This window comes from Ranitomeya imitator, chromosome 2, assembly GCF_032444005.1.
Source record: "Ranitomeya imitator isolate aRanImi1 chromosome 2, aRanImi1.pri, whole genome shotgun sequence".
NCBI classification, from domain to species: Eukaryota; Metazoa; Chordata; class Amphibia; order Anura; family Dendrobatidae; genus Ranitomeya; species Ranitomeya imitator.
Window position 1 is genome coordinate 825,738,100 of NC_091283.1, and position 14,323 is coordinate 825,752,422.

The following is a 14,323-nucleotide window of genomic DNA, read 5'->3' on the forward strand; positions in this document are numbered from 1 at the left end:
TTCATACAATATTGCAGAGCAGCTTTATTAATTTCAATAAGGCTGACTTGCAATACTCAGAAAAACCCAATCAGCGCTGCCTTCACTCTCCTCTCCGGAGGATGTAATTGACATCCAGAGGAAGTCAAAGCTACGGCTGCTCTTTCACTTCCTCTGGATTTCTTGATTTGTCCGAAGGAGAGGGAGTGAAGCCAGCGCTGATTGGCTGCAGGGATTATGTGACATAATAATGTCATGTGAGCCCCGGGAGATCCGGTGCAAACACAAACACCGCTGGAATGGCGCCGGCACCGGACATGAATATGGGTGTTATTATTCTGCTGGGGGGAATCCTACAGATTTGGAATGGGTTGTCCGAGTAGTAAACAACCCCTTTAAATCTGTATTTAATTGCCTCCCTCTAGCGGCAGCTGCAGATAAACAGAATTGTATCATTAAGGGAATCAGCAGGAACATTCATTGCTCATGATGGGCAACAAACCAGTTGTGTAGGCAGTTTCTATGATTGGGACGCCACTGCTCAACCGTAATATCAGGTTTCTTAAGTATATAAAGTGCAAATATAAATGATATTATATATGTATAAAGTTGCACAAAACCCAACTATAACTAACCATATATTTATAGTATTGTGCATAAATAATTTGCTGTACTATAGAAAAATAATTGATAACATCAAGTGTCAAATGGCAGACCTAGCTCTGCTCCACCTGTACTCTTGGATATAGTCGGTCCCGCACTAACGCCGCTTATTGGCATAAACCTATGGGACTTAATGTGATCATTGTAATCCCATGATGACCATTGTACTGAACTTCTAGAGATGGAAATGGAATATTTTGCAGTCCTGAAACCCGGAGACTCTTTTCTTTTCAGAAAACATTCCCATTATTCCCATAGGCAATAATGTTCTAATGATCTCATAAAGTTCAGACTATCGGGACCTTCGAGCTCATCTAGTTCCACCCGACCTTATGGCAGGAAATAGGATCTTACCTAGAGAACTTGATCCCAATGAAAAGAATTAATGGCCCCCATCTTAATTAAGTGGAATTCACTTTTACTGTTCTTTCTGAGAAGAAATCTCTTTATTTTTGTCGGGTAATGACATTTTCTCCGTAATAACTCTCTGTAATCACCCCCGATTGTGGACGGAAATCTATCAAGCTTAGTTTTAAGAGACTGGTTTTGTGAATGAAGTCATTTAATATTTTGCCAGGCCCGTCAATTATTGTCGAATATTTGGATCCTGGGCTATGAGGGACTATAAGTATTTTCATCAATCAGGTCCAGCAACAAATCCTGTTCTAGCCAGATTTGATTTATATAATCATTAGGCAGGAAGCGCGGCAATGGATTTTGGTGCAGCTGAACATGCCATGGCCTTATGTGCCAATTTTTCGTATATCTTTACCCCCTTGTCAGGCCCTTTTCATTTAGTTCCCTCCTTAATATTTCTGTTAGTTCCCACCTTAGTGACGTCACCGCTGGTCATACTCAGGCGCCTTCTCACGCTCAGCTCAGTGTGAGCTGGTTGCTGGGCTGAGTGGTAATATTAGTAATGGGGGGGGTGTAATAGATGCCTCTCCATTACTAACCCCTGGCCTTGATGTCAGCGGAGATATAATAGCTGAAATAACCCCCCAAAACTATTACCCTACTTGCAAGTGCACTAGGGCAAGTGCGAAGTGCTGGGAAAAGCGCCAGAATTGGCACATCTTCTGGATGCCCCATTTCCATTTCCCCTTTCCAGCCTGATAACACCAGCCTCCAGCTTTAGATTGGCTGGTTTTCAAAAATGGAAGGAACTCCATTGCCATTTTTTAAAATTATTTATTTAAATAATAAAAAAAACGGCATTGGAACCCCTCAAGTTTTGATAACCAGCCAAGATAAAGCTGTCAGCTTTATCTGTGCTGGTTATCAAGAATACAGGGGACCGCACATTTTTTTATTTTTTTTTTGTTTTTTTACTTGGGTTGCCAGCCAATCACAACCATGCCAATACTTGATATGGCTGTGATGGAGCCGGAAGTGCCCACGCAGGAAAAGCTTGTTGATTGGCTGACAGTCTTTCAACAAGCTTTATTCAGGCTGCCAAATTCAAATAGTAACATATGCTTCTAGTAGCACGGACCCCGAACTTTACCACTTGGGTGATGCCCATCTCTACTTGACATCTGTGATCTGATTTTTTTTTTAATAAGTAAATGAGCTGTTGAGATTTATGGGCTGGACATAGATCTTCTTAAGAATCTGCTTCGAAAGCTTATTTTATATGTAAAGGGGCATTTATCAGTGTAAGACATGTAATGACTGACAGTGTGCTGTCCTAATCTCAATGCAGAGCTTTGTGTGATTACAACTAACACAGTACAACAGAGTTGAGCTTTGTCTCTTTACAAACACATCTGCATCTGCAGCTCTCCTCTCACAGTGCTATGAGGTCGGCTGCAGAGCTGTGCTGTATTACAACTAATACTTTTTTAGTTTCCATCTCACAGACAGCCAGTGTGGGCGAAGGGCAGTACAACCAAGCTAACAACAGTGTCTTTGTATAAGTGCGCATATAGAGAGAACAGTCCAGCACTGATAGGACCGCCCACTGGACTAAAAAGCACAGAAAGAGCAGATGATTAAATGTATAAAACTAAGGTTATACTGAATTGTTTCTCAACAAAACTATATATCAATCTACTCAGCTCCCCTTGCTCTATAACATGGCGCCTGCAGATTGGACGGCATTTTCATGGTGACAACTTCCCTTTAAATCCCAGGATTTAGACTAATATCTACAGAAGTTGATTTTCACCGATGTCCCTTGACCAGGAATGAATTCACGCTTTCTGATTAAAATCCCTTATGATTGTTATTATTATGTTCCAACGATATAGAGAATAGCAAAGTATGCCTGGACTTCCCAAGACCGTGGAATATTTTATTGTAATTATGCAAAGTTCTCATATTTCTGCTTATTGGCTCGGAACTAAGAGTAAGAGAGTGCTAAAACTGTAAGAAAACTGAGGAACTCGATTTATGTTCCCATTGCCAATCCATAAAAATGGAAAGAATAACTCGATCTTAGAATGTATTGGAAAATAATTGTGCGCAGGTTCTCTTATTCGGTGCCGAAATAAAAGCCCCATAGGATGACTGTATGTAATGAGTCATAAAGCGGGAACGGCCAGTCTTTATATTGTTAGTAATGGTGCAGGCAGTGACTATGAGGCTCTCACAGTGAGATTGTATCTGACGGTAATCAGCTTTGCCCTCACATCCTGAAACATCTTGATTTTATTTGCTTTTTTTTTTTCCTTTAGGCAAAGACGAAGCGAGCAGCTTGGAAGTGACTTGGCCCGATGGCAGGATTTTCACCCGTGGCATTGCTGAAGGGGAAATAAACTCTGTGTTGGAAATTCCGTATCCTCTTGATGAAGATACTGTCACTAAACCGACGGCTATAGAGGTGACGCATTCTGGGGTGATAATGGCGCGGCTTTGGAAAGGAAATATTATGTGTTTTTTTTTCTTTTTTAATACAGAGGAAGTACTGGTGTTCTTTAAAGAGGCTTAGAATGAAAAGAAACCTTCTCGCAAGTAGCACCTAGGAGAGACAGATACCCTACAGGTCAATGTTTGAATCTTTAACAAACCTTACAACAAAACCAGGGACTAAAGTCAAACTAGAAACTAATCTACATAAAGCCTGTTTCGGTGATTTTGCCCCTCCTGAGTGTAGAGCAGTGTCTTACTGGAAGAGTGCAACACCCTTGTAATACTGGCCATACATACATACATATTAGTTGGTTGTTGGCCTAACAATGGTTTGGCCAATCTTCCGACAATAATCTCTTCCTTACACAGGAGCACTCAGCTGAGTTCTCCTGTGTCCGCTATGAGAAAGCCACCGTCCGACATCTCCACCGACGGCTTATCTCCAGGAGAGCAAAAAAGTCAGCAGTCAGAAATCAAACATGCCCAATCAATATCTACCCCAGGGATCAGTTTGCCAACACCCTCATACACTGCACATTAGACTAATGTCGACCTTAAGACTCTATACTCAGCTGGTCTTTATAAGGAAAAATAGTATTTCCCCATATTGCTTAAGTATTGTTGCATTCAGCCAGTGAATCCTTGCTCTACACTGATGAGGGGCAAACACCCCAAAACAGGCTCTCTATAAGTGACTTTCTGGTTTGGAATTCATCTGTGGTGAAGGTGTAAGACTTGTTACAGGATCAGACATTGACTTATAGAATATACCGGTAAGTGGTACTTGTGAGATGATTTCTTTGATTCTGCCAAAGGAATAATTTGCAACCCTTTTTAAAGCATAATAACAAAAACACTATAAAGAAATTAGAATAAAATAGTAATGAGCACCGAACATGAATAAAGAAGGAGTAAAAATATTTTAACATGGCCGTCATTACAACACTAGTAAGAAGAAAGTGAGAGAAAGACTGTAGTGTCTGGAAGCCATAACGATGTCATGGGCAAACACAGCTCCTGGGACTTGTTTTATTTGATATTATATTTTACCAATTGTAACCTATAGAAGATGGTGGGGTGAATTCATGCAGTAATCAGTACTCAGTCTTCGATTTTTCAGAAAAATGCTCTGTGTCTGGCTGTAAGACAAATTCCTGCAGCAGAAACCTCTCCCCTCTGTCCCGTCTGCAGTAACAGATACAGAATGTTGAAGGCTAAACGTTTGGCCAGTGGTTGGAAAATTGGTTCAACAGAAGGAAATGTAAAAAAAAAATTATCCAGCTGTTAAATGCTTACTAATGCTCCAGTGCTCCAGTACTGATGCTCCAGTGCTCCAGTACTAATGCTCCAGTGCTCCAGTACTAATGCTCCAGTGCTCCGGCACTAATGCTCCAGTGCTCCGGTACTAATGCTCCAGTGCTCCGGCACTAATGCTCCAGTGCTCCGGTACTAATGCTCCAGTGCTCCAGTACTAATGCTCTAGTGTTCCAGTACTAATGATCCAGTACTAATGCTCCAGTGCTCCAGTACTGATGCTCCAGTGCTCCAGTACTGATGCTCCAGTGCTCCGGTACTAATGCTCCAGTGCTCCAGTACTAATGCTCCAGTGTTCCAATACTAATGATCCAGTACTAATGCTCCAGTGCTCCAGTACCGATGCTCCAGTACTAATGCTCCAGTGCTCCAGTACTAATGCTCCAGTGTTCCAGTACTAATGATCCAGTACTAATGCTCCAGTGCTCCAGTACTGATGCTCCAGTGCTCCAGTACTGATGCTCCAGTGCTCCAGTACTAATGCTCCAGTACTGATGCTCCAGTACTAATGCTCCAGTACTAATGCTCCAATGCTCCAGTACTGATGCTCCAGTGCTCCAGTACTGATGCTCCAGTGCTCCAGTACTAATGCTCCAGTGCTTCAGTACTAATGCTCCAGTACTGATGCTCCAGTGCTCCAGTACTGATGCTCCAGTGCTCCAGTACTGATGCTCCAGTGCTCCAGTACTGATGCTCCAGTGCTCCAGTACTGATGCTCCAGTGCTCCAGTACTTATGCTCCAGTGCTCCAGTACTGATGCTCCAGTGCTCCAGTACTGATGCTCCAGTACTGATGCTCCAGTGCTCCAGTACTGATGCTCCAGTACTGATGCTCCAGTGCTCCAGTACTGATGCTCCAGTACTGATGTTCCAGTGCTCCAGTACTGATGCTCCAGTGCTCCAGTACTGATGCTCCAGTGCTCCAGTACTGATGCTCCAGTACTAATGCTCCAGTACTTATGCTCCAGTGCTCCAGTACTGATGCTCCAGTGCTCCAGTACTGATGCTCCAGTGCTCCAGTACTGATGCTCCAGTGCTCCAGTACTGATGCTCCAGTACTGATGCTCCAGTGCTCCAGTACTGATGTTCCAGTGCTCCAGTACTGATGCTCCAGTGCTCCAGTACTGATGCTCCAGTGCTCCAGTACTGATGCTCCAGTGCTCCAGTACTAATGCTCCAGTGCTCCAGTACTAATGCTCCAGTACTGATGCTCCAGTGCTCCAGTACTGATGCTCCAGTACTGATGCTCCAGTGCTCCAGTACTGATGCTCCAGTGCTCCAGTACTTATGCTCCAGTGCTCCAGTACTGATGCTCCAGTGCTCCAGTACTGATGCTCCAGTGCTCCAGTACTAATGCTCCAGTGATCCAGTACTGATGCTCCAGTACTGATGCTCCAGTGCTCCAGTACTGATGTTCCAGTGCTCCAGTACTGATGCTCCAGTACTGATACTCCAGTGCTCCAGTACTGATGTTCCAGTGCTCCAGTACTGATGATCCAGTGCTCCAGTACTGATGCTCCAGTGCTCCAGTACTGATGCTCCAGTTGTGCTGGTTTTGGTTTACTTTTCTACAGCAGCCATTCTTTGATGTACAGCTTGAAACTGCTGAGGCTGGTGAATGACTGCAGTGGTCACATGCATGCCTGGTACATCATCTCAATTGTGAAGTCAACTAAGGCCAATATGGGCTACCAGAGCATTGGCAATGGGGTGGCTGGGGATTTTCCAGCCAAGTAATAGTTGTTTTTCATTATCACAATTTCTGCTGTTTCAAAACTTATGAACAATCCCTTTAAGCCCCACCCCTTATTTATGTCATGCCCCCTTGGGTATGCCTTTACTTAAATTGGAGCAAATCAACAGAAAACTAATCCTAAGGTTCCTTACCAGGTTTCTCCAAGATTTTTTTGTTGCAAAGGCATGCAGAAAATGCTAGAGAATGAAGAAAAATATGGGCAAGAGTCTTTGCACTTCCCGTAGAGGTCAAACGAATGACTTTTTCATACAGCTAATCACTTGACTAAATAAAACTGGGCAGGAAATTGTCTTTTGATCTTTTTCAATATGACAGAAATGATTACAATTTGCTTTTACCACATTTATCTTTTCCGAACAGTGCGGCCAGGGCTTCTCGATGAATGAAAATGGACATTGCGGAGGTAAATGAGGCTTTAATGTGTTTGAATGTAACACACCTGGATTATAAAAGGAAATGTCATTATATGCACACGTTTTCTGCCTGGACGCCCTAGTAAGCAAACGGTTGGGATAATAAAGCATAATGATCCATCTGTTTTACTGAATTGCTCTTCGGAGACAATTGACAGATCTGCATAAAATGATCAGCTTGGTTCAGCCCAGATCATGAGGCTTTAGGATTATTAATTGTTGTAAATACATCTTTTTAGACATTTTTAGGAAAATTAGTCCTACGATAATGTACTAAATAACTCACTAACGTCTAGTACAGAGCTACCCAAACTTTTTTCTTATCTTCTGAGGCCTCATCAGCCAAAAAAAGTGAGCCCTTGGCCTCACAATGTTAAGTGCAGGAATAACTACTCTAGAGTGACTCCCATTGCGCAAGCCACCACTGTTTGGCAAGTCCTTAAGGGCTGGGATATTCTTCACCCACTCCTGATGGAGAAGGGGCTTTTCAGAACCCTTCCTAGACGGCGGTTGCAGGATAGCTGAAGCACACGATGTAGAGTTAGATATAGGCTAATGCCAGGCAAGGCAGCGTCAACCAGGAGACACAACGACCCATGCTGCCCGATCTGCAAAACAAGTGGGAAGCACAGTGTGCCCTGTTCCCACATCGCTCACCATTTCCACACATGAGGCTCCACCATGAGTAGTCGCACCACCTAAGTGCATGATAACTGCGCTCCCAGCGCCGACAGACTGGTGGAGAAGTCTGGTAACCAGAGGAGGATGATTGCGTCAACAGCAGGCATTCTTATCACACCAGTGGTTGACCACCATTCCAATGGAGGGACATGTTCAATGCGCCCAATTCCAGCCACAAAGTCTCCAGAGGCCCAAATAAGACATCGTATTTACAGAGTACAATCTTGCCTCTTCGACTCAAAAAATAAAGTTGTACCTTCTTGCTCCCATGTCAGTATTTTTACAGTAGAAGTGCTTTTTTTCTGGATGAAATTTGGGACCCATGGCTTTGGGAGACATGATGTGTCTCACCCACCCATAGACTGTGCTCTCACAGGTCGGATTTGATACAAATGGAAATCCCTGTGAGATCCAACTACAATCTACAACCCATGCATGTGGATGGGGTTTCCCCAAGACATTTTTATGGGTTAGAACACATATTTTTGGTGCCACCATGGAAATAAATCTGCCACATTAAGAAATTGGCATGTTGATTATTTGCATGGATTCCACATGAAAAATCAGAGGTTTGGTCAAGAGAATGATAATAGGGTTAATCTTTGTGCAGATCCACAGAAGTGGAATTTTTTATTATATTCGAGGATCATCTCAGATTAATGCCTCAGAAGTTATATTGTTCTTAACATACCCTTATGATTTCAGTTGGACAGTCCCAGATTATGATAACCTACTGTTATCCCATATAGTCGGAGTATTTGACTAGGTGAGGAGGACACCTGCTTTCCTGTTAACTGGGAAAATTGAGATTTCCTCCTATGAATTATTAGGAAAACTTAACAAGTTCTTGACAGTCAGCAACTCAAGGCTCAAGTTCCCAGAATGATCGGGTACTATATACCAGACCTCTAGATTTTGAAAGTTAGGACACCTTTATGTCGAGATTCAGGTAATTTTACCACTTGACTATCAGACATTGGGAACTATTTCAAGAACATCTAGGGACAATAGACACTCTTTGACTGACTCATAAGGGAAAGGGGTTACACATTGGGTCAAGAGACAAGACTTTCCTACTAGGTCAGTAGTACTTTATAGCTGGTTAGCAAAAGTTTGGCCACTAGGTCATTTGGTTAAAGGGAGCAAATATTTCAAGGACTTTTGAGCAATTTATTACTGAGTTACTTGGTGAAATGCTTCAGCACACACGTTTCTGTATTTTTAGATGCTGATGAATGCATACAGTTCCCATTTGTTTGTCCCAGAGAAAAGCCCATTTGTATCAACACATACGGAGGGTATAAATGTCGTCCCAACAGGAGATGCAACCGCGGCTTTGAGCCAAACGAAGATGGCACGGCTTGTGTTGGTACGTATATGTCTTTCCCTCCTTGAGAAGGGGTAGACCAAATCCACTTATTTGATCTGAGCATATGAAAATATGTGTTTAGCTGAGATCAAATGTTTCTCGGGAGAATCAATGAACAAGAGAGATTTTTTATTTTATCTTGATGGCTTCTGTCTTCATGCCAATCTCTGCCGTGTTATGTCTATAATATATATTAACTTAATATGTACCCACAGGTTATAAGAAAATGGACTTCCTGAATTAGACGATGCTATTTAAGTGTTTTTCTACCCTTTGTCAGAGGAACTAGATCTTTAAAATATAATAAAGGAAGCATTTCTTCCCATTCTGATCCCCTTTAGCACCACTGATACAGTGCCCTCCGCTAGGACCAAAAGTGATGACATCCCATCCATCAGTCACCGGATCTTGCAGCCTAACAAAAGCCCTCAGAGATAAGAAGTCTTTAAGAACTTGATGTCATCACTTCTGTGACTGATGGAGACCACCAACTTCTTTCTTTAGTTTAAAATGATCCCTTCTTTCTGGCTAAGTTCTGAAAAAAAGTGTGGGAAATCCTCTTTAAAGTTATTGTCCAGAACGATATTTCATATTAGAAATAGCCTTTATATAGAAAAGTAAGCCGCGACATGGAATAATAAAAAGCCTATGATTATCAAGGCCATACATTTTTTGGAACTCTTTGTATAGAGTTATCCACAACATCGTTAAATCCCCGATTAAGGATAAGACCAAGGGAAGCGGTGGCCAAAATTCTGCCAATTCCCGTTGGCCAATAGCTACAAGACTTTGTTTAAAAAATCATGTACCAGTTGGCAGTCTTGGGTGGGTGTAGTTTTGGATGCATGATCTCCCCCCAATAGATCTGGCGGTATAGTCACACATCACTAGTTGTGGTCATACATCGATGTTTTTGGTAATCAACTGAGGCCACTTTTACTAACAAGTCTTTGTCTTTCTCTCTTTTCCCTTTCTTCTAACACCTCTCCCCACATTTTCTACAACCGGATCTCCACCTGGTCTCCTCTTGTTTGGGCTGTGCTATCTTTGGGATGTCCCGGCCATTCAAGCAGCTCAGGTGGCTTACTTTGGATCATACCCTTCTTCAGCCTCCAGGTTTCAACCACACTTCTTGCACTCTTCAGTGACTCTGCTGTGCCTTGGATTATATTTCCACATATACTCTCTCTGAATAGTTCTGCCACATAAAGGCTTTCTGTGCTTGGTTCTTGCAAATTATACAGTATTTGAAAGGACTGTCAGCCAAGCTGCTCCGCTCTGGGTCTGGGAACCAGATGACCCTGCTACAAACATGCCAGAAAGAACTTTGTCTGAAGCTTAGAGTGAATAGTGATATTTTCGTAAAATCGAGTTGTTTGTTAATATGTCATGCATGTTTTCTGAGAAAACTGAAGAGAATTCCCATTCAAGCCCTCGCTAAAGACACTCTCAAGTATCCAGTGTAAATTCATGTTTTATATTTGACTTCTGATTTTTTATATGTTGCCCCCCCAAATTTTTGGTTAAACTCTTTTGCTGCAAGAGAAGCTAACAGAGTGGCACACGGCGGGCCCTCCTGGCCGGGAAAATGGCCGGACCCAGTTGCTCCTTGGAAAGTGATAAGACACCATTTTTGCAGGGTTTGGCCTGTCTGTTCCGTGCTTTGCCTGCTCCTAATCCTTGTGAAGGAAGAAGCCTTATCTCATTTCTGTAATTATTAATTTATTTTTAATTTGCAATGAGAAGAAAGGTTACAAGTTCAACTTTTTTGCAGTCTTCCAGTCATCGGTCTGAAAATATATTACAAATAAAATGTACAGTAAACATACCGAACCGCGTGTAACAATCCTCTTTAACGTGATTGGTGCTGTGATCAATATCTTTGCATTTCATATTATCAGCAAGAGCTACTATTAAAGGGGTTGTCCAGGATTTACAAATATTTAATGACAACTATAAAAACTTACTCGTTAATGGAGTTTCCTAGGTTTTTTAGTCTAGGTATGCTCTACAATGTGTCAGAGTATGAAAATCAACCTTACTTATCCACTGCTGCTCCAGTGCTGCCACTTCGCCACTGCCCCAGGTCTTTATTGATTGCATTTATGACTGCAGCACATGACTGCTGCCACCAATCACTGGGCTCAACAGCCATACTGATGTAGAGGTTGCATTGGAAACGTCAGGGATAAGTAAGGCTCATTTTCTTATTTTTACATGGACCATAACCATCAATTTTTGTTAACTTTGCTGCAGCCTTCACTGGGCTCAGCTTGTGTTGGCATTTGACCAGTGAAGTCAGTGATTGGCTGCAGTGGTCACAGAAGTGTATGGCATGTGATTGGTGCATAAAAGTAAACAAAAACCACTGGAACGTCTGTGCAGGAGTGCCAGGGAAGTAAAGAAGGTAAATATTGAGGAAGAGGAAGAAGCACAGCCATGAATATGAAGAGGGAGGCCGGAATTCTGCACAACCGCCCAACATTAAAATCCAGATTATTAACAAGCCATTTTTAACGGCTTTTTCATAAACTGGATTTTAATGTTGGATGGTTGTGTCAGATTCCTTCCTCCCTCTTCCTCTTCATGGCTGTGATTCCCCAGCAGAAGCAGCACCCTCCACGTATATCTCCATCCGGAACATCAATTACTTCGCAGTGTGGTGAGCTCCATCCATTTTCCCATTTTCCCCTTTTCTCCCTAATGGTAAATATTGTTTTTCTTCATTTTATACAAAATGTAAATCTGGACAACCCCTTTAACGTTAACCTGTTATTAGATTACCTTCATTGTTATAAGCAGAGAACATTAATTGAACCTACCTACTAGGCAATGGGTGGCCCACAGTGTAAAATGTTTGGTCCGGCTTGAATGTGAGGTCTGTGCACATCAACACATCTTCATGAACTTCCTCCAACGACTTGCTGAAACCTCAGTCTGAAGCTTGTTTTGCAAATGGACGGATCAATTTTGATTTATAGAAAATTCCTTTCCCTCTTTCTTGTATATTTTACATAGCTGGGATCCATGGTCATTTCAAAAAGCAGTGGCACCTTCAAAGGTATCAAACTGATCCCTCACCATTATATCACTAGACTTGAGGACTAAAGAATGAAGAGTTGTGGAGCAGGGACTCAAGGCTCCTTGGCTCTATGGAAAAGCGTAACTGTATCGGCTTGCTTGCATACACCAATACAGTTATTAGTGGCGCTAGTTAACCACCTCCTTTACACTACTGACAAAAGTGCAACTGCAGCCCTTTCCTCGTCAGCTGCCAGGTCTCTTCTTCTTCTCTCCAGGGCAGCAGGTAGGGAGAAGCCACCAACAACCCGTTTGTCCAACTAATCTTTCTTGCATCTTGGTCACCGACATTTTAAATATGCTGCAGCATTCCAGAGTCAAACATAGTAACATAGTAACATAGTAACATAGTTAGTAAGGCCGAAAAAAGACATTTGTCCATCCAGTTCAGCCTATATTCCATCATAATAAATCCCCAGATCTACGTCCTTCTACAGAACCTAATTGTATGATACAATATTGTTCTGCTCCAGGAAGACATCCAGGCCTCTCTTGAACCCCCCGACTGAGTTCGCCATCACCACCTCCTCAGGCAAGCAATTCCAGATTCTCACTGCCCAAACAGTAAAGAATCCTCTTCTATGTTGGTGGAAAAACCTTCTCTCCTCCAGACGCAAAGAATGCCCCCTTGTGCCCGTCACCTTCCTTGGTATAAACAGATCCTCAGCGAGATATTTGTATTGTCCCCTTATATACTTATACATGGTTATTAGATCGCCCCTCAGTCGTCTTTTTTCTAGACTAAATAATCCTAATTTCGCTAATCTATCTGGGTATTGTAGTTCTCCCATCCCCTTTATTAATTTTGTTGCCCTCCTTTGTACTCTCTCTAGTTCCATTATATCCTTCCTGAGCACCGGTGCCCAAAACTGGACACAGTACTCCATGTGCGGTCTAACTAGGGATTTGTACAGAGGCAGTATAATGCTCTCATCATGTGTATCCAGACCTCTTTTAATGCACCCCATGATCCTGTTTGCCTTGGCAGCTGCTGCCTGGCACTGGCTGCTCCAGGTAAGTTTATCATTAACTAGGATCCCCAAGTCCTTCTCCCTGTCAGATTTACCCAGTGGTTTCCCGTTCAGTGTGTAATGGTGATATTGATTCCTTCTTCCCATGTGTATAACCTTACATTTATCATTGTTAAACCTCATCTGCCACCTTTCAGCCCAAGTTTCCAACTTATCCAGATCCATCTGTAGCAGAATACTATCTTCTCTTGTATTAACTGCTTTACATAGTTTTGTATCATCTGCAAATATCGATATTTTACTGTGTAAACCTTCTACCAGATCATTAATGAATATGTTGAAGAGAACAGGTCCCAATACCGACCCCTGCGGTACCCCACTGGTCACAGCGACCCAGTTAGAGACTATACCATTTATAACCACCCTCTGCTTTCTATCACTAAGCCAGTTACTAACCCATTTACACACAATTTCCCCCAGGCCAAGCATTCTCATTTTGTGTACCAACCTCTTGTGCGGCACGGTATCAAACGCTTTGGAAAAATCGAGATATACCACGTCCAATGACTCACCGTGGTCCAGCCTATTGCTTACCTCTTCATAAAAACTGATTAGATTGGTTTGACAGGAGCGATTTCTCATAAACCCATGCTGATATGGAGTTAAACAGTTATTCTCATTGAGATAATCCAGAATAACATCCCTCAGAAACCCTTCAAATATTTTACCAACAATAGAGGTTAGACTTACTGGCCTATAATTTCCAGGTTCACTTTTAGAGCCCTTTTTGAATATTGGCACCACATTTGCTATGCGCCAATCCTGCGGAACAGACCCTGTCGCTATAGAGTCCCTAAAAATAAGAAATAATGGTTTATCTATTACATTACTTAGTTCTCTTAGTACTCGTGGGTGTATGCCATCCGGACCCGGAGATTTATCTATTTTAATCTTATTTAGCCGGTTTCGCACCTCTTCTTGGGTTAGATTGGTGACCCTTAATATAGGGTTTTCATTGTTTCTTGGGATTTCACCTAGCATTTCATTTTCCACCGTGAATACCGTGGAGAAGAAGGTGTTTAATATGTTAGCTTTTTCCTCGTCATCTACAACCATTCTTTCCTCACTATTTTTTAAGGGGCCTACATTTTCAGTTTTTATTCTTTTACTATTGATATAGTTGAAGAACAGTTTGGGATTAGTTTTACTCTCCTTAGCAATGTGCTTCTCTGTTTCCTTTTTGG

At 42.2% G+C, this 14,323-nt stretch overlaps 1 protein-coding gene across 4 annotated transcripts in view; it reads left to right on the forward strand.

Moving 5' to 3' along the window:
• Positions 1-14,323, forward strand: part of CRTAC1 (cartilage acidic protein 1) — a 693,808-nt gene that overhangs the window by 661,612 nt on the left and 17,873 nt on the right. For 2 of the 4 annotated variants that reach the window (XM_069754016.1, XM_069754015.1), the window contains exons 12-15: positions 3,321-3,466; positions 6,925-6,967; positions 8,884-9,027; positions 10,101-10,855. In XM_069754016.1, coding sequence (XP_069610117.1) covers positions 3,321-3,466; positions 6,925-6,967; positions 8,884-9,027; positions 10,101-10,219 — 452 coding nt within the window. In that variant the 3' untranslated portion in view covers positions 10,220-10,855. Of the gene's footprint in view, positions 1-3,320; positions 3,467-6,924; positions 6,968-8,883; positions 9,028-10,100; positions 10,856-14,323 lie in introns of those variants that run through there. The other 2 variants (XM_069754014.1, XM_069754013.1) reach the window with 1 other exon arrangement.